At 38.8% G+C, this 23957-nt stretch overlaps 1 protein-coding gene across 14 annotated transcripts in view; it reads left to right on the forward strand.

Annotated features, from left to right (window-relative positions):
• Sox6 (SRY-box transcription factor 6) overlaps positions 1 to 23957 on the forward strand; it is a 375414-nt gene that overhangs the window by 334444 nt on the left and 17013 nt on the right. For all 14 annotated transcript variants that reach the window (XM_042691570.1, XM_042691569.1, XM_042691576.1 and 11 more), the window contains one exon: positions 2329 to 2437. In XM_042691570.1, coding sequence (XP_042547504.1) covers positions 2329 to 2437 — 109 coding nt within the window. The remainder of the gene's footprint in view (positions 1 to 2328; positions 2438 to 23957) is intronic.

Raw genomic sequence — 23957 nt, forward strand, 5'->3', positions numbered from 1 at the left:
TTTCCCTCTTCTATTTCCTTGTCAAAATATTGATATCCTTTCAGGAACTTTATTCATTTATTTATTTATTTTTATTTTTACTGAGAATATTTTTTCCAGTAAAATCAAAGAGAATGAATGACTAGAAAGATACTTGAAATCTGCATATTGATAGATGGCATAGTCTGTTGATTTTCACAGAAAGTTACCTCCCCCCACCATGAAAATACAGTTGAAGGTTGTTCTTGTAAGAGGATTGCAGGTGTCATATCAGAACTCCCTTTTGCATTTAACGCAGGGAAGGCATTCACATGCAAATATTTGAAATGGGAAACAATGTAATAAAAACAAAGGTTGAATATGTTGCTTTCCCCGCTACTACTCATCTTCACTTTAATTCCTTTTCTTTACATCGTGACAACCCAAAGTGCTACTCACAGATAGAAATTGGCTGATTAAAAGCAGCTGTCCTTTCCCTGACAATGTGTGAAACTCCCACGAGGCTTGTGGTTGCTTTTTTGTGTGTCCTGCATCTGGGTTAATTTGTTCTTGTACGGCAGTGTTTTCATAGAAGAAGATATTAGGGAGCCATACTTAATTTGGTTTTTATTTTCAGCCTGTCTTTTATAAGTGTCGTATTTCAGAGGTTTCCCAACATATTGCTACTGAAACGAGTTAGTATTACCCAGTTAGAGAAATTCATGGTTATAATTTTTGTGGCAGATCTTTCATAGAAATGGTGCGAGATTAAAGCGAGGTTTATACTGCATTTTCCTCCAATGCAGACTTCAACATATTCCAGGATGAAGGGAAACTGGAGGACTTCCTGCCCAATTTGACTGAAGGGAATTAATTATAGAAATATAATGATATTCAAAGAAATAATCATATTAGAAAGCACAAATGTAGTGCGGCTGTACAAATGAGGCAGAGTCTCTATCAAGTAATTGTATGTTGCTCCTTAAGAATATTTCCAAGTTTCTAAACATCTTACAGAAGAGAACACTCAGAGTGCTTCTATCTAATGCTGAACGTGCTCAGTACAGAACTAGGTCATTGAACAATAGACTGCACAGCAATCAGCACTCCGCTGCTGCATTATGCATTAAGTATAACATGCAGAAGCCATTCCCGGAGCTGGAAGCTGCTATTTCATGTCTGTAAATTCAAGCTGACATGACATTTAATATTGTTTCATAGTAATGAACAACAAGGTTTCATTCATTCATAAGCATCACACAAAGCCAAGTTTGAGTCTGGAGAGTAACAAGCAGGCGAGAGGGGGACACGTGCTGTGTTCCTGCAGACAAGAACACCATATTAACGATGGTCAGTGAGCCCTCTGCTATGGATCCAGACAGCAGCAGAGCCCCGTTCAGCAGAGCCTCCAATGCCTGCTTCTAGAAGGTCTGGTGAGCAGGCAAACTGCTTTGGGTTTCCCTCCTAAAGCAGCAGGGTATTTTAACTTTCCTAGCTCCTGGGCTGGCTAGAAGTGATGTCCTCCTTTTCAGATTCCAGAAAGACACAGTTAAAACCAGTGGGCAAAACAGTAGCAGTGATGCTATTATCTAGTCTACTCGCTTGAAATATTATTTGTTTTTGACATCCTGGTGCATAAAATTTCAATTCGTATTTTCCCAGGAATATCAATACAAGCTCTGATCTGTAAATGTAAAATTTCCTCTCCCATAAATTTAGCAGTATATTTGAACAGGAACTACTCCTTCAGGTTTTTGCATTTTTGGTTCAACTTTCTTTATAGATTACTGGAGCAAATCCAACAGAGGAGAGGTCTGCAGAGCCACTCTGGCGGGTTCCCTCCACACATTTCCTTTCCTTACAGGTACTGTGTTCTCCATGCTGTCAGCACTGAGGAAGTGCCACATTCAGGCCTTAGCAGAATATCCCCATATGTTTTCTTCAAATGATGTCTGCAGCTAGGATCTGGTGGCTCATGCCTGTAATTCTAGCTGAGGAGGAGCCTGAGATCTGAGAATCACAATTCAAAGCCTGCCCAGGCAGAAAAGTCCACGAGAGTCCAGCAGAAAAATTCATGACACGCTTTTCTCCAATTAACTACCAAAACACTGAAACTGTTGCTGTGGCTAAAGAAGGAAGGAAGGAAGAAAGAAAGAAAGGAAAGGAGGAAGGGAGGGAGGGAGGATAAGCAAGCAAAGAAAAGAAAGAAAGAAAGAAAAGAAAGAAAGAAAGTCTGCATTAAGGTTTTAAGGAAGAAAAGGAAAGAAAGTCTGCAAATTCAGGTTTTGCCCATGAAGTAAGACAGAAACTAGAAGAAAAAAGTGGCTGCTTTGGAATTTTGATTAAGCCTCTGGTTATTCTTCCCCCTAGGAAAGAACACGCTTTGAGAATTTGGGGCCTCAGTTAACAGGAAAGTCAAGCGAAGATGGAAAGCTGGGCCCAGGAGTCATCGACCTTACTCGGCCAGAAGATGCAGAGGGTGAGTGTCTTTTCTCTAGTTCTTTTCTGCTTCTCTGTGTATTCCAAAGGGATATCTGAATTAAATGCTGGAGACCTGACTTAGATGCCAGATACCATTATGGCCTTGCTTGGGTGTCATGAACTGGGTTTTCTAGGCAAAACACAGGAATTGTTGGTACTTTTTTTTGTTTTTGTTTTTGTTTGGTCGGTCATGGGGCTTGAACTCTGAGCCTTGGTGCTGTCCCTCAGCTCTTCAGCTCAAGGCTAGTGCTCTACCACTTGAGCTACAGCACCACTTCCAGGTTTCTGGTGGTTTATTGAAGATAAGAGTATCATGGACTTACCTGCCCGGGCTGGCTTTGAACCACGATCCTCAGATCTCAGCCTCCTCAGTAGCTAGGATTATAGGTATGAGCCCCGAGCGCCAGCTAATGTTGGTACTTTTGATACTATTTTAAAGTTTAAAATAATATAACCCTCCACAGTCCAATAAACAGCAGAATTCTATTTTTTATCTACTCATTACTTTTTTATTACAAAAAAAAAAAAAAAAAGCATATCATGCAGGATTGTATTTTTTTAGTGTTGTTTAATTCTAAATCAAGTGATTGTTAGGTATAATCAAATCATTCTAAAGATTAAATGACAGTTTATAGCAGACTTGACATAATTTTTCTAGTTGATCAGGAGAGGCTCAGAACCGGTCTGGGCACTAACCACGACTGACCCCCTTCAACATCTGAGTGGAAAGAACAGCCTTGCTCTCAGGATGTTTACCTCCAGCACTGTCTATGCTTGCTCGCTCCTCTTCCTTTTTTGTTTGTTTGTCTTAAATGCACAAGCAGCACATCAGCAGAAATTGCTCCCCAGAGGGCCCGTACGATTTATGGGTTAGGTCAGCACTTTGGTAGTAACGCTGCCTGGTTATTTACTGTGTCATCACAGAGTAGGGACTGGTTTTCCCGTTAGCTGTTTCTTTGGCAGAATCCGTCCCACCAGTCAGGGAAGATTAATTTGTTCTCTTTAGAGTAATGTGATACTTCACCCATCTCAGGCCCCAGCAAACAGTCCTTTTTTAGCTTGAGGGGAAGATTCTGACTAGTATCCCTTTGATTGGCAGGACCCTTGACAAACCATAAAGACATTTCTTCATAGCAGAATGTGAACTGGGCTCTTCCAGCTCAGAAGGCCCTGGCATAAACTGTGAAGGATAGGTGGTAGCAGGCCCAGGAAACACTTGGAAGATTTCCAGAAGGCAGGTTTTTCATATCAGTGAGAAAGACTAATGTTTGATGTTTTTCTGGTGAGAAGAGGACAAAACACATTTTGATTAGTATATGCCTGTGTATGGTGTGTGTGTGTGTGTGTGTGTGTGTGTGTGTGTGTGTGTGTGTGTGTGTGTGTGTGTTTGAAAAAGAGGCAGAGACAGGCTAGAAAGAGAAAGAGAGAGAATGAAAAAGGAAGGTAATTAAGGAAGGAAAGATAGTAGAATCCCAAGCAAAGCTATAGTTGCTGTCTTCTTTGAAGAATGTGTAGCAAGAGCATGCTGGCATTTTCACAAGGCACTGGAAGTGCAGCTTTTCCATTAGCAAGGGTTATGATTCCTCTGTCTAGGGAGCCCAAATAATGGGACATTTAGAGTTAGCTGACTGCAACACAGATGTTGTGGTTGGCTTGAAAGTCTGTGATGAAGTGTTTCAAATCCGGCCTATCTCAATTTTGTTGGAAGATTGTACTATGAAATACCTAAATATTTGACCTTCTATAATACACTTTGGAGTATCTAATCCATTTGGCTATAGAATATGAGTTATAAGGGTCTAGTACTTACTTTTGATCTAGCAGATTTTTCTAAATTTGTCATTTACACTTTTTAATTTGGTTTCCCTTTTAAAGTTTAGCAAGGATTTATTTTAATATAATAAGGTTAAAGGAGAGAGGGAGGGGGAGGGGGAGAGAGAGAGAGAATTTCCTGTTCTTCATGCAGGAAATGGGAGTTTCAAACTCTAATTTGGTTTCTTAATTGTGTATTGGTTATAAATATAGTCAGTTGCCTCTCAATAATGCTGATAATCAGGTTGATGATATATATACTTGATAAATGACTATTCTGGAGTTATTAAGCATAATAAAAAGAGAAAATTAAAAAATTATAGAGAATCATATTTTAGAATGTTAAGAAATTCAGAGCTCTAGAAATTCGATTCCATACTTACGTTGTCTAGATTCCTATTTACTGTTAACTCAAGAAACATTTATCAAGCACTCATAGAAAATGAGTTAAGTATTTTTACAGGTATTTTCTCATATACTATGTGAAGATTTTTTTCCATTTAACAGGTAAGAAAATTCAGACTGAGAGTCATTAAATAACTTACTATGGACCACATAATAAGGATAGATCTGAGATTTGATGCCAGCCTCAAATTTCAGCTGCCTACTGCTCCCTTGTATATACAGAAAAATAGGTGGTACCATCTTTTTTTTTTTTTTTAACAAACTCCTTGTGACCTTCCTCAGTATGGCCCATTTCCTTTCCCCTAAATATAGCAGGTCATGCCATACAGCAGCTCTCATGTTACTCTATCACACATAGCAGCAGGGCCTGATGAGTGTAACCATAGAAGGGCTGTAGTGGCCCAAGAGCTTAAGGAGCGTGTGAAAACCTCCCTTCAGAAGCTTGCCCAGAGTTGCCATTGAGACCTCATGTGCTTTGGGGGACTGTGAGTTCATGAATGGCGTCAAGTTACCTGCTCTAATACGGAGAGCAATGCCATGCCTTTGTGAGGGCTGCTGGGATGGGGGAACAGCCTTCTGCTGACTTCAGGCTATTTCCTGGCATCTGTTCAAGTGGGAGCTGATTGCAAAGCCTGCTGGAGTTACAGTTTGTATTAAAGTCGGGTAGATAACAGGTACACATAATACTCTCTCTACTTGCATCTTCATATTTCCCTCAACAGGAAGATTAAGCAGGGACTGAAGTATCAGAAGAATGAGAACGTATATTTGCTCTTATACTAAGTTTGTGGTTGAACAAAACAGACAACATTTCTTGGAGAGAGAGAGAAAGAGAGAGAGAGAGATAAGGAAGATTAAAAAGGAAATACAAAGCTGGGTGCTAGTGGTTCATGCTTATCATCTTAGCTACTTAAGAAGCTGAGATATGAGGATTGTGGTTCAAAGCCAGCCCAGGCAGAAAAGCCCATGAGACTCTTGTCTCCAATTAATGACCAAAAAGCCAGAAGTGGAGCTGTGACTCAAGTGTTAGAGCACTAGTCTTGAGCAAGAAAGCTAAGGGACAGTGCCCAGGTCCTGATTTCAAGCCCCAGCACAAAAAAAAAAGAGGGAAGAAGCCGGGCGCTGGTGGCTCACGCCTGTAATCCTAGCTACTCAGGAGGCTGAGATCTGAGGATTGTGGTTCAAAGCCAGCCCGGGCAGGAGAGACCGTGAGACTCCTATCTCCAATAAACCACCAGAAAACCGGAAGTGGCGCTGTAGCTCAAGTGGTAGAGCGCTCGCCTTGAGCTGAAGAGCTGAGGGACAGCGCCCAGGCCCAGAGTTCAAGCCCCACGACCGACCAAAAAAAAAAAAAAAAAAGAGGGAAGAGGAATAAAGATAGACAGACACTATGATTATTGAGAAAAAGTGCTAAGAAGAGCAGGACTTCCTTGTACTTGAGAGAATTCAGAGAGAAAGCGCCCTAGGGAGCTGAGTTGCCAGGTGTATTCTGACATCCAGCTCAGGAGCTCCTCTCCTCCATCCACACTCCTCTCCTCCATCCATACCTGACCATTCCCAGATTTTCTCCAGTTTTAGAACAATGTTTTGAAGGGTTGTGCACCACTGTGGATCTTCAGAAAGGACTAAAGTAAGTCAACCCAAAAGATGAGGCCCTGGTCCAACCAGGCTTCCCAGAAAAATATCTGCCAGCCATGAAAATGACAATATCACTTAGTAAGCAATTTGTAGACCTGCTTCATAGCCCTGGGCATGGAGCAGCAAAGAAAAGGTCACCAAAAGAGGCAGCTGTGCATGTGTATTAACCACTCATCAAAATCAAAGGACAAAACCATAAGCAAGGAAAACAGAAATTAAAAATATAAAAGGCAAATGCCTTCAAAATTTTATTTTTAAAGTCCAGCTGTTATTTGGCTTGAATGTGACAAGACAGCATTTCTTGTTCACCATGATATTTATAAAGCTACAAATTCAATGGTGCTGAAGACTCAGGAAACATGGTTAAGGTTTCGCTACATTTCAAAGTAGCTGAAGGTTTAACATGTATCTAGTATACAGAATTTGTTTTATTCCATAAAGGACAAATAAGGATGAGGGACTTGATTAGTAGGGTGTGTCACCTTGTGTTAACAACAAAGAGCTTTTAAGGACTTTCTGGCATTTCTCTTCTCCCTGCTCCACTTAGGCAAGAGTACAAGTTTAAGGCCAACCTCCCAATTTTAAGGTGGCATAGTATAGTAGGAAGGGCTCTGCCCTGTTTATTAGGAGGTTGGCATAAAGTCCCTTTGATAAGTGACTGAAAACAAGTAATTACTACCTCTAAACTTAAATTTCCTTATCTTTTAAAAGAGGTATGTTGAGCCTCCAGGCTCACACTTGGAATCCCAGCTACTCAGGAGGCTGAGACCTGAGGATCAAGGTTCAAAGGCCAGGCCAGGCAAGAAAATCTGTGAGATTCTTATCTCCAATTAACCACCAGAAAACTGGAAATGGTGTTGTGGCTCAAAGTGCTAGTCTTGAGCAGAAAAAGCTCAAGGAGAGCACCTAGGCCCTGAGCTCAATCCCCAGGACCACCACCAACAACAAAAGAGGCATGTTGGATTGAATTATCACAAAGGTCCCTTCCAAATCTGCAGTTGATATTAGGGGCTTCATAAAACACTCAAGTGTATTTGGTCTATCCACAATAAGTTACATTTAGTGTGTTTTTTTTTTCATAGAAATACCTTAGAGAATATATTTGTGTCACTTGCTGAAATGAATTTTCATGTTCTTTGAGCTTTCCTGTTTATTAATGAGAATCTCTCCAGTAGTATTTCCCAATAGTCCACAGATTGGCTCCTTCCCTCTGTTCTCATTCTCTTACCCCAGCAACATTATTTGGCTTTTCAAAATATATTCTTTCTGTCTCTTTTCTCTTCTCTTTTCAGTTTCCTCTTTTCAATTCTTTCTGTTTCATTTACAGTCTCTGCCTCTGTCTCTCAAACCTGGGATTTCATACTGTTTCCAGTATGATTTGGATAAGAAAACATTCTTCCTAAATTTTTCATCTATTGTACCCCTGCTTTAGAAGAGTACTTCATTTGGAGCTGAGGAATCATGAGCCTATAATTTAGGGATGAGCGCTGAAAGTGATTGTTTGTCAGACTTTAGGCCCTGGATTAGAAGTTAAAAACTCCTGTTCATTTGAATGGAAATTATTATGTGCACTATGAATACCCTTGTTTAGGACTGTGGGGGGGGAGGGGAGGTAGGTGGAAGAAAGTGTGTGTGTGTGTGTGTGTGTGTGTGTGTGTGTGTGTGTGTGTGTGTGTGTGTGTGTGTGTACTGGGGCTTGAACTCATGCCTGTCCCTTGGCTTGTTTCTTGCATAAGGCTCTACCACTTGAGTTACAGATCCACTTCTGTTTTTTTGCTGGTTAATCAGAGGTGAGTCTCGCATACTTTTTCTGCCAGGGCTGGATTTGAGCCACAATCCTCAGGTCTCAGCCTCCTGAATAACTAGGATTACAGGTGTATGGCACCAGGACCCAGCTTCTACTTCTAGCTTTTGGCTGCATAATTGGAGCTAAGATGTCTCACTGACTTCTCTGCCTAGTCTAGCATCAATCCAGGACCCTCCCATCTCTCAGCTTTCTGAGTAGCTATGACCACAGATGTAACTAAGGACTCTTGCTCTCAGATTTATCTACAAGTTTTTTTATAGATCATAATTAATTTGTGAATTGGATCACAGCTCAGATGGCCTTAATCTTCCTCCTCTCTTCCTCCTCTTCCTTCTTTTTAGGATCCTCTGGTTAGTGCCAGCATAAGCTCTATGCTTAAGGACAAACAGTGGAGGCTACAGGTTTTCTCTTTTTCTTTCATATGCACTACTTAATGTGCACTCTTAAAAATCCTGCTTTCTCTTTGATCCATACTCTTGGACATTTTTGAAGCTTTTCTCATTCCTCTTTCCCTCTAGATGCCTGCTCATGGTGCAAGAGAAAGATTGATTCCATGATACATGACTCATTCGAGGCAGCAGAGGCAAGCTATAGGCTAATCTAGGGTGGGATTTAAGTGCTATAACTGCTTGTACTCTGGAATGTAAAGGTCATTAGTTCAAGCACACCAGAGCAGAATACAGGCTTCCCATTGCAACAGTTAGATTCTCCAATTTGGAATAAAGAAGAGAGGTTGTGAAATCCATAATTCTGGCCAAGAAATCCCTCTCATATCCCTGACATGTGGTCATTGCAGTTTTTTTCAAATGCTTTCAATAGGATAATGACAGGAAGCTGATGCCCTAAGATGCTCATTCTAATTCTCTTAGTGCATTTTTATTGTTAATAATTTATAGCCAGATTTGTCTCGGTTTCCTTTTCACTTCTAGTCTGACTGGTGGACTCTGGAAAAATAAAAATATAATTTCTCTAGATGACACCTTTCACCCATTCAGATAATTACTCAGGCACTAGAAGACTTAAATTCTAGTTTTTCCATCTAGGCAGGTCATTTCCACTTTCCTAGAGGATTTCTAGTTTATAGATTAAGAAAAAAATCTCTAATTTTACTGCCATATAATTGAACTCATTTGCTAGTATGAAAATTACAAGGTAGCAAATATCAATTAGGAACCATGAAATCTTTTAAATCTATTAATTAGCCAGACCACAGTGGTTCATGTCTGTAGTCCTAGCTACTCAGCAGGTTGAGATCTGAGGATCTTAGTTCAAAGCCAGCTTGGCCAGGAAGGTCTGTGAAACTCATCTCCAGTTAGTAAATCTGTGGCTCAAGTGATAGAGGGCCATCTTGAGCAAAATAGCTAAGGGAAAATGAGTGACCAGGCCCTGAATTCAAACTACTTTGTTCAGAAATATCCCAGAGATGACATGAAAATGTCCAACTACTAGATCATGTAGCAGGACTAAAAGAGAAAGGTATGGTACATATGAAAAGACGTTGGTGAATCAGAGGGTACATTAGGCAAGGTTGTACTATAGGAATTGAAATCTCACCTTTCATGGCTGCCTAAACTAGTGTGTCCAGGCATCTCAGAGAAGTGAATAGGCAGTTTCTACAGGGCAGCAGACTGGGGTCATAAGCCAGGCCGAGCAGTGAAGAGAAGCACAAGACACGGTAAAGATGAGTAACAGCACATGGGCTAAGAGATAAGCAGAGTTCAAGAAGCCTTTTTCTCTGGACTAACTCTGTTGTATGAGTATCACAGAAATGTATTTTACTGTGGATATAAACAGTTTTAGAGGATCCTGTGCACCAGTTTATATCAGCACTATATATAAAGTGCAGCACTCTTAAACAAGCAAATAAACTTCTCTTAAAGAAATATATTTGCTGTGTCTTAAAAGCTCCCAAATAACTTTTAATGTTGGTAGAAAACAATTTCCATTGAACTCTTCAAGTGATAGATAGTACTGATGGGACCAGAGAGTGAGATGTCAAGATTCTTGTATAACTTCATCCTCTAATACTCCATAAAGGAAATTCAACCTGCTCCTCATAGTTGCTTAAGCTTGAAAGCCAATCACAGACCCAGGCTTCCTTTAGTGAAGAAAAAGGTAGCCTTGCCCAGGGCCAGATTTCTCAATGGATTGCCTGTTAATGAGTTGCCAATGTCGATATGTAAAATCATAACCAAAACAAATATGCCCTCCAAATATCCTTTAACCTGAAGAAGACATGCTATTGTTGAATCACACATAAGTATTACCCAACTCTAAAGCAACTACGTGTCAAAGATTAATTGTTGTCTACCAAGAAAATTAGATTCAAGACAAGAACAGCTAGCATATGGTCCCAGTGGGATTGCAAAATTAGCCTTTGCTTCCTTAGCACTATGTCTGCTTCACAAAACGAACACATTAGAATAAACCCTAGTGGTAGAGGTCTGTCTACCATGTGTGAATTCACTGTGTAAACTTGTCTTGGAGTATAAAATTATCTAGGTCTCTGTCCCAGAATCCTCATTTCCTAGCAACAAGAGCCACCTAAATGTCTACATGAAGGCTGTAGAATGCAGCCTAACCTCAGGCTGGTAGGATTTGAAAATCATCTAGCTAATTCTGAATGTTCTTTTAATTTATCTCTGCTTAAAAGTCAAAATTGGATTTCTCTAACTGGATGTTTCCTTTTCTGCAAGTAACAATGTTATATTAGGGTTGTTTTTTTTTTTTGCTCTGTTTTTGGTGTTGTTTTAACTTTAGCCAGGATATTCTTATATTTGACTTCCTCCATCATCTGGATACTTGTCTCACTTTATTCTTCTTGTCTGCTAATCTTGTTTACACCCACTATATACATTCTATTTTTATAGTTTTTGAACATAGTTCTCTATAGGTTGAACTTGATTGCCAGGAACCAGTTCTTTCTTTTTTTAAGAAAATATATTTTTTATTGTAAAGATACTATACAGAGGGGTTACAGTTACATGAGCAAGGAAATGAGTCCATTTCCTATTGAGCATCGTTGCCTCCTCCTTTGTTTTTCCATACCATCCCTTTCCTCCCCACAAAGTTGTAAAGTTCATTTTCAACATAGTGTCTTGTACATCTCGTTGTTACAATGGGTCATCCTGTATCCTTATTTCAGCATTTTGGAATCTACTCTTTCTAACCAGGGTCTATCCCTGAGGGCCTCACAATCTTCAGTTTTATTCATAAAGTTTAAACAAGTTATAGTTTGCTGATTGTCTCTCATACCGTTGTGTTCACCAAGCTCCACACAAAACCTCTACACACTTGTACTCAGTAAATATTTGTTGAATTGAATATGTTTTGGAAACAGCTAGATTCCATGTTGCAGAAGGCCATGTTGCCAGACTGAAGAATTTGGACTCTGCCACCAAATAGATAGGTATTAACCTTTAACTGTTAAAGATTGACTTTGGCCCAGAGTCTAAGAATAATGGAAACACAACAGTTAGGTGGGCCCTGGAGCTCTGTTAGTCTCTTTAATTACTCTTCCACATTTATTTCTTTATATCTGTGTGCCTGTCCATATTATGACGTCATGAAAAAGCTAAGCAGGTGCTGGGTAGCTTTTCATTCACATCTCCTCTCCTTCTGAATATACTACACATGTGAGAATGCTTGTGGCTGATCAATACCTGACAGTTTTACACTTGTACTTGTTGTTTGGGGGAGGGATTTTTTTTTTCCCAGTGGTTTTTGTTTGGTTTGTACTTTCACCTTAAACCCTTAGCCTCAGGTGAGGTCAGGGTGCCAGAGGCAAGAGATTGTGTAAGAATACCTCAGCATTTGCATTACACTATAAACATTTGAGCTACAGAAGATAACCGAAGTAAAAATATCACATCTCAGCTCTGGAGAGAAACATGTCATAAGTAATATTGTAACCATTTTAAATTTATATAAAAGCACAAATTGAAACCTACTAGGATGTGTATGCATATATATTATATATAACATATGTAAACCTTTTTTTTCATAGCAGAGAAACTCCTTTATCAGCTCAACTGTTCTCTGGAAAGGTCCCTGTTGCATAACAGTGTAGTTACAACGCAGGATAACACCTGGTTCCTGATACATAGTTAGAGCTCTTAGTAGGGCAGAAAGAACAACTTGGAGCTGTCCCTGAAGCTTCCTTGCCCACCATTTCTTGTAGTTCCACAGGCTGTAATCAATCCTAACCCTTCATCACCCACTAGAGGACTGACTGAAAAAAAGCAACCTCGACACTATGTTGGAAACGGACTATACAACCTGGAGGGGAGGAGATTTGGGAGGGGAAAAACTGAGAGCAAATGAGGGGAGGGGGTGACACTGTTCAAAAAGAAATGCACTCATTGCCTGACTTATATAACTGTAACCCCTCTGTACATCACCTTACTAATAAAATTTTTAAATAGGTAAATAATCTGTACATTTACAGGATTATGGTATCTTCCTTTTTTCTGCCACTGGTTAAGGCAGCCAGGGCTGGTTACTATTCTCACATGTAAGAATTAAGGAGATACGAGATGGTTGGACTTTAAACAAATTTATTTCATTTTAGTCTGTATCCTAGAGATCCTTTCAAAATATATTTTTAGTTTTGGATCAGAATAGAGGCCCTATAAAGGAGCAAATTGCCCTCCACAGTTAACTTATGGGCTATTTTTTTTAACTATCTGAACAACAGGACGTGAACACAACCAGATAATGAGGAAAGTCTAGAAGATTACAAGTATCATTTAATCATTCACTATGTTCCTGTTGCTATTACTTCTTTTTTCCGTGCTTTTTCATAGTAAAAATACTGTTGTTGCTATTAGTTCTGTTGCCATTCTTACTGCTATTGTTTCTAAAGGAACGAGAACTACTATTTAATATATAAGTTCTAGGTTCTAGTCACTTTATTGGAAATTAGCATATCTTCTCATTTGTTCCTCAAAATGATATTGCAAAGTAGACATTATTAGCTCTTTTTGTAGGGAGATGAAATTATAGTTAGAGATTTTTCTAAGAATTTTGAAAGATCAAATCTATAATTTAAGCCCTGAATTATCTAAGTACATAGCATTTGAGCTAATTGTCTCTGACTCTCCACCTCTTTCAGTTTAGGATGACTGAGCTGGTTGCCATTGTTGGAGTATCTTTTTCCTATAGTTTTCATTAAAAATTAATTATAAATAGAAATGTGTAGATATTTTATCTTTTAATATTTCAGACTATGCAGATATCAGGCACCTTGCATGTACTTTTACTGACTCCCAGGATACAGACATTTTGATGGTTTATATGACTACCCCAAACCCTTGAGCCATCTCCTTCTTAATAGTATGTCTATATACTCATCTTAAAAACAATAGCTTTTCCTGAGCTCATAAACCAAACCTCTCATTCTACATTCTACGTTCTACATTTCCTATCAAGCACTGTTACCTCCTCCTTTGTTTTTCCTCTACCATCCCTTCCCACCTCCACAACTACACTCACCACCGCCCGCCCCAGGCCTAAATTGTAAAGTTTGTTTTTCAGTATAGTGTCTTGTACATCTCATTGTTACACTGGGTCAACCTGTATCCCATTTTGTTTTTTTCCCTTCCCCTCCCCAAATTAGGAAAGTGTATATTACAAGATGCAGGGAACCAACATCAAATACAGTGAAAACAGGGGTTATACCATGGGGGAGGAACATACAAAGAAACAAAAAAATCACATGGTACATTATAAATATGTTAGAAACAATAGCAAGAAAGAAAAAACCACTTGTGTCTCTATCTTGGGGTTCATTTCACTTAACATCATCTTATCTGGTCATATGTACATAGCTTTTGACCTTTTCTGCTTGTCCCAGACATATACTAGGTATTGCAAATAAAGGAAACTATACTAAAGCTACCAGCACAACTATGTTTATTGCAGCATTATTTACCATAGCTAAGATATGGAACCAACCCAGATGCCCCTCATTAGATTAATGGATCAAGAAAATGTGGTACACACACACACACACACACACACACACACACACACACACACACACAATGGAATTTTATGCCTCCATCAGAAAGAATGACATTGCCCCATTTGTTAGGAAATGGAAAGACTTGGAAAAAATTATATTAAGTGAAGTAAGCCAGGCTCATTAGTATGAGTTTTTAAGGCAAGATCTGAATTCCATTGAAACAATTCATTTTAGAAATTCATGTTTGAGTTGTGTTGCCTTTGACTAATGCTAAACCTTGGAAGCAATTAACCTCTCTAAGTGACACATTTTTATCATATGGAATGAAGTATGTGAATTAGGCAATCTTCATTGTGTATCATGTTTATGTTATCCAATTTCTGAGCGTCTTTTATGCTAATGTTGTGCTATTCAAGGAAGGTCAGTTGTATTTGTTCACACACATCCAATAACATTAGAATTTATCAGATTTGATATTCTTCTGTTTTTTGTTTTTTTTGGGGGGGGTCCAGTCATGGGACCTGAACTCTGGGCCTGGGTGCTGTCCCTCAGCTCTTCAGCTCAAGGCTAGTGCTCTACCACTTGAGCCACAGCACCACTTCTGGCTTTTTTTTCTTTTTGCTTATGTGGTGCTGAGGAATCGAACTCAGGGCCTCATGCATGCAAGGCAAGCGCTCTACCACTGAGCCACCTTCCCAGCCCCTCAGATTTGATATTCTTCTAAATCTCAGACTTGTCTTACCATCCTTCTATGGTTTTCTGGAAGTCAGGAAGCTGGTATCTCACAAGTGTGCAGTGTGGCAAGTCAACAAAAGAAAAGTGAGAACCAATAATGTCCAAGTCTCTAACAGGGATAGGTGCATTTTTCCCACTGAAATCATTCTTCAAGACACTTACCAGAATAAGAGAGATAAAAATGGAGATTTATATGAAATCTGGGTTTACAAACTCGTGGACACTAATGAAGTACGCAGACATCTGAGTGTCTAACATTCTCACTGTTGAAGATGCCTGCCGTTCTCTGCTGTCTCCATTGACCTTTCAATATTTACCTTCTGGCAGCCTGGGACCAGCCTTGAGTCTCATCTATAGATAAGACAGTACAATCACTTTCCTGTAGGGTACACAGACTGGTAAACAAGATGGACACATGAAACTGGTAATTTGGGTAAAATATGATAAATATTAAGATAGAGGTAAACAGAGGTAGGCGTGGTGTGCCTGCTGTAGGATCCTAGAATATCTGTATATCCTGGCAGCCATATAAGACTTCCATTAAATAGACAGACCCCCAAAATGTGTCTACCATGAGTAATTGTGAGATGAATAGGTAATTCCAGGAAAAGAGGGAGCTCAAATTCTTAGCATAAAAATGAGGGAGGGGGAAACAAGTTCAACAAGAAATGTACTCACTACCTTATGTAACTGTAACCCCTCTGTGCATCACCTTGACAATAAAGTTCTTAGTATAAAAACCAAATGTATAGATACATATAGAAGTTGTACCATGTTATAAAACAAGAGGCTTTGAGCAAAATAGCTGGAGATGGTAGAAAGCGATGTATCCATGTTAGAATTCGGACTCAGATATTAGGGAGTATTAAAGAGTTTTAAATATAAGAATGGCCTGATCAGAATTGCATTTATGATGGATCATTCTGGCTGAACTTAGGAAAGATGCATTTAAGTGGAAGTTAAAAGATTAAAAACAACAACGACAACAACAGGAAGAATACGAGCCAGAAGGCTAGCTTTTAGGATAGCCCAGTAGAGGCAGTAAGGGTTAGAAATGGGAAGGACTTCAGGGCATCTGGTAACTTCACCTTGATTTCTGCGGCTTCATTTCATGTAGAGTCGATGATAGGAGCTGGGATGGGCTGAAGCCAGAAAATGCAGAGCAGCATGAAATATTTAGTTTACCAGGTTTTCACCAGTCATGTATTCTCCAAGGGTGTCTTCTTGAACCTGAGCCTGGTTCTCCTGAAAACTTTAGAAGCCAGAACCTGTTGTCTTATTCATCCCCAGTGGTCTCTGGTTCAAACTTAAATGCTGCCTTTTTGCCTGAGTTCAACAGCTTGCGAGCCCTCCTTCTGTGCCACCATCCAGAGTGTAGATAACAAGTGGAATATTTGATGTGCTGTGCTACTTGCAGGTCATTAAAGTAAAGAAGCACGTAAGTTATCCCAGCTGCCCTGGGATTCTACAGTTGAAACAAGATAAAGGACTCTGTTTAGCTATCTGTGTAAAGCAAATATAACTTGAGAATTAAAAAAAAATGAAAACACCAATGTAAACACGGGCACCAAAACTTAAAGCAGGAGACTCCTGAAAACACAGACTCTGGTGGTATATCACTGGTTAGAATTTCCTTCATTTTGTAAAGCCACGAGCCACATGCATCAGCTCACCACAAAGTCATTAAGCCTTTTTAAGCTCAGATGAAAAACATTAACAAATACCACAAAAGGCTTTAGTATAGCCCCTTTGTTCACTCACATATGGCACTTTATAACTCCTGCGCCACTCCGGTCGTGTGTTTGTTTAAGCTGCCTCCATCAGGCTGGTCCTGAAAGAACAAAAGACATCTTGAGCAATCCTAAGCAGGAAATGGGCTAATCTAAACATGGTTTGTGACACTTTAAGTAGAATAGAAAGCGGAGGGATTGATTAGTCATTAATGTCCAATTGGCTCCATATGGATGTTGCAATAATAAAGCCTTTTTTCAGAGCAGTAGCAGAGTTATTGAATTAGAGGTTTATGTTTCCTCAGAGCTGACCTTAGGGAATTCCCTTTTGGTTCTTCTTGTTGATCTTTTAAGGAGAATGGAGTTTCTAATAGAAAAATATAGAAGGCTTATCCACAATAACACTTGCTCATAATCCTGCAACCAAGGAATGCAGTAATTTAGCATCGTTCTAATCCCTGCTGTAATTTCAGTTGTTAGTGCTTTCTTTGAATGAATGCCTTTGCCTCTTTGGCGGGGCAGTATTTCAGAGACCAATTAGATAGTGGCATGAACTTCATAACTGGTAATGGGCTCCTCTAATGTGCTTAGCTGTGCAGAGAAATCTCATCCTTACAAGGGGAAAGTTATGTTCCAGTCATTGGAATGGAGATTTTGAAATTTAGTTATTTCAGAGCACTGAATAGTGAACCGGGGTGGCTTGGTATAGAAGACCTAAGTTCTAGAGTTGGCTCTACTCCTAAGTAGTACAATAGTACTCTGAGCCTTGGTTTTCCTACTGGTGAAGTGCTCCAAATGACATCTACCATCCTACTCAGTTCAAAAGATTGTAAAAGGGATCAGGATAATGATGTATTTAGTAAAAATATTTTAAATATTACTTTATGATTTACTTAACACACCCAGTGTTGCTATTCCAGGAACCAATCTCTAGACTTTGTAATCTTAAAAAGGTGCTTTTCAGAAGAATTACTTTGGGCCAGGTACTTGCCTAATGCTTATAATCCAGGAGACTCAAGAGGCTGAGAGCTGAAGGATCATGGTTCAACAGAGAAATCCACTAGACTCCAAAATAACCAGCAAAAAAAAAAAAAAAAATCCAGCTGAACCAGGCACCAATGACTCATACCTATAGTCCTAGCTGCTCCAGAGGTTGAGATATGAGGATTGTTGTTTGATGCCAGCCTGGGCAGGAAAGTCCATGAGACTCATCTCCAACTAATCATCGAAAAAGCTGAAAGTGGAGGTGTGGCTCAAGTGGTAGAGTGCTAGCCTTAAGCAAAAAAGCTCAGGGACAACTCCCAGACTCTGAGTTCAAGCCCCAGGACCAGCACATACACATACCCCCCCCCCCCCCCCACACACACACAGAGGCTAGAAGTATGGTTCAAGTAATAGAGCTCAGTCAAGCAAAGGCAAGGCCGTAAGTTCAAACACATTCTGAAAAACAACGACAACAACAAAAAAAACCACCTTGGTTAGTGATCAGTAAAATGGTCATTTCCAAAGTGTTAATGGTTTTCTTTATGTGTATAGTATATATGATTATCTTTCTAGCTATCTGTCTTTAGAGCTTATCCAATAAGTTTCTTTATAGAAATAAGTTCAGCAGTTGAAGTTCATAGAGAAATTGTTTTTAGTGCAGTTAAAGAATCTTAGGGCCAGGTGCTGGTGGCTCATACCCATAATCATAGCTACTCAGGAGCTGAGATCTGAGGATCACGGTTCAAAGCCAGCCCGGGCAGGAAAGACTGTGAAACTCTTATCTCCAATAAACCACCAGAAAAATGGAAGTGGAGCTGTGGCTCAAGTGGTAGAGCGCTAGCCTTGAGCTGAAGAGCTGAGGGACAGCGCCCAGGCCTAGAGTTCAAGCCCCACAACTGACAAAAACAAAAAAAAATCTTACGGTGAACACAGGGAAATGAGGATTTGTTTATGGTCTTCTACATTGAAATAACTGATGAAAACATCTTAAATTCATCAAGATAATTCATTTTTGTTCCTCTGCACTGGTTCCTATTTTTCCACCAAACGCAATGCATCAGAACAATGCATCTATGTTTACAATTGCCTCCCTTAAGTCATTCCACCTCTTTTTACTAATCTATCTGGCTAATGTTTTATGTAAGACCTAAGAGCAATTCTGGCGATTCTTTGTTCTCAGATGTGAGGAACATATTCCCTTCCCCAATGATTGAGGTTAGGTTTTGTTTTGTTTTCTGGCAGTATGTGGGCAGGCCTTGCACTTTGCTAGGCAGGTGCTCTACTACTTGTGCCATGTTCCCTGCCCTTTTTTTTTTTTTGTTTGTTTGTTTTTTACAGAAGATCTTACTTTTGCTCATCCGGCTTCAGACTATGATCCTACTATCTGTGTCTCTACTGTTGCTTGAATTACAGGTGTGTACCACCACACCTTGTTTGGTTCTTTGAACTAGGTCTCACTAAATTTTGCCCAGACTGGCCCCAAACTGGGATCCTTCTACCTCTGCTTCTCAAGTAGCTAGAATTATAGTTCTGAGCTACTATGATTGGAATGATTAAGGCTGTTTATCAGCCATGGAATGTATTTTTCCTGCCAAGTAAAATTCTGTTGTTGTTGGTTTGGGGTTTTATTTTTTTACAAGAAGAAATTAAATTTGAATTTCAAGGAGCCTTTTTATAATAAAAGTAAGTTAACCTTCTGGCAGTAAGCAGGCACAAGAATTTAGCAAAGGGCTTTCATAATTAAAGACAGACAGCTGTTAACCATTGCTATAGCATATTGAATTAGAGCTTTACCATATTAAGATAGATTTTGTGGGATAAACATGGCGAACAAATTGGATGCAATTTTAATACTCTCCTCTTGTAATTTTTCATATCCCTTCTAAAATTCCTTCATCTTCTACCTTTTAGTTTCTAATGTAGCCATCATCATTTTCTCTACTAACCAAAATAAGGGACTATTAAACATATCATGTAACTCTTTGCAAAACACAGGATTTTGGAAAGTGATTGTCAACAGTTCTCTAAGGCAACCTGATGATATTTGTGTTTCTTTTTTTATTCATGGCAATTTTTTAAACCTTTTTACTGACAGTACTGAGCTTTGAGCACAAGAATCTCATACTTGGTAAGAAGATGCTCTGTCATTGAACAATGTCCCCTGCATGTTTTTATTCTTTTGTGGGGGGGGGGGGCGGGGAAGACAGGATCTTGAGTCTTTAAGAGAATGAGAACATTTACTTCTATTACTGGTTTCTTGAGCATATTTATCCTGAAAGGGTATTGAATTGTGTCCAAACCATTTTATCAATCTATTGTGATAGGGTAAAAATAGAAAAAAACATGTTTTTTCTTTGCTCAGTTATTTAGAGAATTATATTTTCTGACTCTCGAATTATATTTCCTAATTTTATATGCCTGAAATAAATCCTACTTGGTCATGATATATTGTCCATATTGCTATTACTGGGAAGTGTTTTCCCTATTTGCTGTGCCAGTGCTAGATTATTATTTTGTCTCCCTTCCTCCCTCCTTCCCTCCTTCCCTCCCTCCCTCCGTCCCTCCCTCCCTTCTTCCTCCCTCCCTCCCTTCCTTCCTTCCTTCCTTCCTTCCTTCCTTCCTTCCTTCCTTCCCCCCTCCCTCTTTCTCTTTCTTTCTCTCCTCCCTCCTTCTTTAATTTTCTTTCTCTCTCTCCTTCCTTCCTTCCTTCCTTCCTTCCTTTTTCACTGGAGTTTTAAACTGAGGACATAATGTTTGCTAGGCAGGTGCTCTATTAGCCAGGTATCTAGCTTTTTTGTTTTTAACTGTTTGACATTTATCAGTAAAATCATTTGGGACTTGAGTTTATCATAGGGATGTTTTTGGTTATAGATTTATTAGCTATGAAAGCACTTATATTTTCTATTCATTCAACAAAATTTGATGATCTGTGTCAAGACATTTTCCTATTCATCTATTTTCAGATTATTGGAATTAAGTTATTCATATTATTGCTTATTGTCCATTTGATGCATTACCTTTTCAATCTAAATATTGGAATATTTGTGGGTTTTTTAATCAGAAATGGCTTTTGGTTTTATTGATTTTTTTCTTTCAAAATATCCTTACACTTTTTAAAATTGTTTCTGTTTTCTATTTCATTGATTTTTTTCACTTTTTAATCCATTCTGACTTTAAAATTGAATTATTTAATTTATTTTTATTTAATATAATTGTCGAATTTGATGGACTTTGTTTTGTTTGTTCTTAAAGTTTTTCCACCTTCCACTCTTTCATTACTGCCTCCCTTTGGATTAATTGCATCTTTTTGAAGCATATACCCCTGTTTGTTTGGGGTTTTTTGTTTTTTGTTTTTTGTTTTGGCAAGTCCTAGGGCTGGAACTCAGAGCTTGGGCACTGTCCCTGAGCTTCATTTGCTCAAGGCTGGTACTCTACCACTTAAGCCACAGCACCACTTCTGGCTTTTTCTGTTTATGTGGTACTGAGGATTCAAACCCAGGGCTTCATACATGCTAGACAAGCACTCTACCACTAGACCACATTCCCAGCCCACCCCTGTATATTTTTGAATATTGGTTTTGCTAAGGACTCACTACACATCCTTAAGTATTCTTTTTTTAAAAAATAAGTTTTTGTCGTGAAAATACTATACAGAGGGGTTACAATCACATGAGCAAGGTAATGAGTGCATTTCTTATCAAGCACTGTTGCCTCCTCCTTTGTTTTTCCCCTACCCTCCCTTCCCTCCCACCTCCACAACTACACTCCCCACTCCCACCCCCATCCCACCCGCCTAAATTGTAAAGTTTGTTTTTTGACATAACCACTTGTACATCTCATTGTTGCAATGGGTCCACCTGTATCCCTATTTAAACATGTTGTTTTTTCCCTTCCACGCCCCAAATTATACCAACATCAAATACAGTGAAAACAGGGGTCATACCGTGGGGAAGGGACATACAAAGCAACAACAACAACAAAAAAAAAACACTTCATAAAACACAGCAAGCTTTACAATTCATTTACTATCCTCCTCCTCTGACCTACTAATGTGCCATTGGTGTCCCATATTTAACTTCTTCATATTTTGAAACTCTCATCAACTAGAGTTTTACTTCATTCTAAATGGTCCTTTGTCTTAAAAAATAATAAACAGTTAGTTGTTTATTAATGGAATCCAGAGAAGAAAAGAATAGTCACGTGTGAGTTTCGATGTTCTTACTTTCTTCTTCTGTATCTGGTTTTCACTTGTTTAGTATTTCTCATCACTTTGAGAAGTTCAGTCAAATATCTCTTTTGGCCTGTCTGCTATTACCTCATTCTCTTAGCTTTTATTACCAAAGAGCATATTTCACATTCTCTCTCTTTTTTTTTTTTTTGTCAGTTGTGGGGCTTAATCTCAGTGCCTGGGCGCTGTCCCTCAACTCTTCAGGTAGTGAGCACTCTGTCACTTGAGCCACAGTGCCACTTCCGGTTTTCTGAGTGGTTTGTTGCAGATAAGAGTCTCACAGACTTTCCTGCCCAAGCTGGCTTCAAACAATGATCCTCAGATCTCAGCCTCCTTAGAGCTAGGATTACAGGCATGAGCCACTGGCACCTGGCCCATATTTTTGCATGTAGAACCATGAGTAATTTTATTATTTGTCCTTTAGTACTTTCCTTGTGTTCTGTAATGACCGTTCCTTATTTTTGTTTATGTATTTTTTACTAACACATAATAATTATATATAATTAATGCAAATTTTTATACTTGCATACACTGTACATTGTCCATACCTAGTCACTTTTTTTCTACCCTCAACCCTGCCATCTCCTGGCACTTTTCCCAGGCCCCAGTAATCTAGTGATTATGTTCAAGCCAACATTTTTTAGTTCCCTTACAAAAGAGAGAACATGTGCTAACTATTTTTGTATTTGACCTATCTCACTTAACCTAATGTCCTCCTACTCCATCCATTTTGTTGAAGTAATGGCATTTTGTTCTTCTTTATGGCTGACTAATACTCCATTCACATTCATTTTGGAAATACATGTTTACCAGCTACAACACCAGATTTAGTTTGTTTCTTTCAGTATTCTAAAAGTGTTCCATTCTTTTCTAGCCTTTATTATTTCTAGTGAATAATCAACCATTCTTTGTATTACTAATCTCATTTTCTCTGAAATTTATTTTGGTTTTTGAATAGACTTGATGTGGTTTTCTTTTTCCTTTAATTTGTACACATTTCTCAACCTGTTAGTTGATATTTCTCACTAAATTCAGGTAACTTTACCTCTGTTTGTTCTTATTGATGGTTGGAGGTTTGTTATTGGTGGTGGCTAGTTGGTTTTTGTATCTGGGTTACATTTTTCTGGTTGTTTAACTAGTAATTTTTACTATATATTGTGTGATGACTCATTTTATTATATTCCTTTGAAAATGTTATATTTTGTGGTAAGAGTCAGTTAAGGTGCTTGTTGATCTTATTGAACTTATGGAAGCTTAGTTTCACTGTTAGAGAAACTTTATTTCAATTTGTTTTTAGGCCTTAGGTTGTGTGTTTAGCCTTGGCATAGAGAATTTGTTTCCAAGGATTTGCCCCATCTGGCACTTCAATGGAAAGAAAGCCAAAGGTGTTTATGAATCTCCTTATCACTTGAAGGATTCAAGTCCAAATTCTCTTTCTTAGTAGTTATATATATATATATATATATATATAATACATATTATATATATATATATATATATGGAAGCTGGCTATGGCTTGGCTTATGGATAAAAGTTCTGAGAGATGAAGTTGGAAAATTATATAGAATCAGATTGCTTGGGTACCCTGAAGTCAACTTGAGAAGTCTTTAAGTTACAGAGAGAACCAAAAACATTTTAGAAGTGTTCAAAATGGACACTAAAAGAGAAATTACCAACGTGACTAAGTGCCTTCGAAAAGGCTTACTGAAATTTGCATTTAAATTTTTCCAAGTCTTTCCATTTCCTAACAAATGGGGCAATGTCATTCTTTCTGATGGAGGCATAGAAGTTCCTCAAAAGACTCCACATAGAGCTCCCCTACGACCCAGCAATCCCACTTTTGGGCATTTACCCAAATGATCACAAACAAGACCATACTAAAGCTACCAGCACAACTATGTTTATTGCAGCATTATTTACCATAGCTAAGATAGGGAAACAACCCAGATGCCCCTCAGTAGATGAATGGATCAAGAAAATGTGGTATATATACACAATGGAATTCTAAGCCAACTTCTTTGTATTCCCCCAAACTTCTCGTGTTTTTGTAATAACTTTATACTTTCATTTACACTGGTTTCCCAGTGTTGAATACTTTATACCCACACATACTGCTATATGCTTGATCTTCTTTTAAGATGCTATCTAAACAGTCCTTTATCTCTGAAGCCTCTAATATTCATGTCTGTCTACCCTAATAAGTGTTTTGGCTTC

Source organism: Dipodomys spectabilis, unplaced genomic scaffold, assembly GCF_019054845.1.
Source record: "Dipodomys spectabilis isolate Male_0828 unplaced genomic scaffold, ASM1905484v1 ptg000145l, whole genome shotgun sequence".
Lineage (NCBI taxonomy): Eukaryota > Metazoa > Chordata > Mammalia > Rodentia > Heteromyidae > Dipodomys > Dipodomys spectabilis.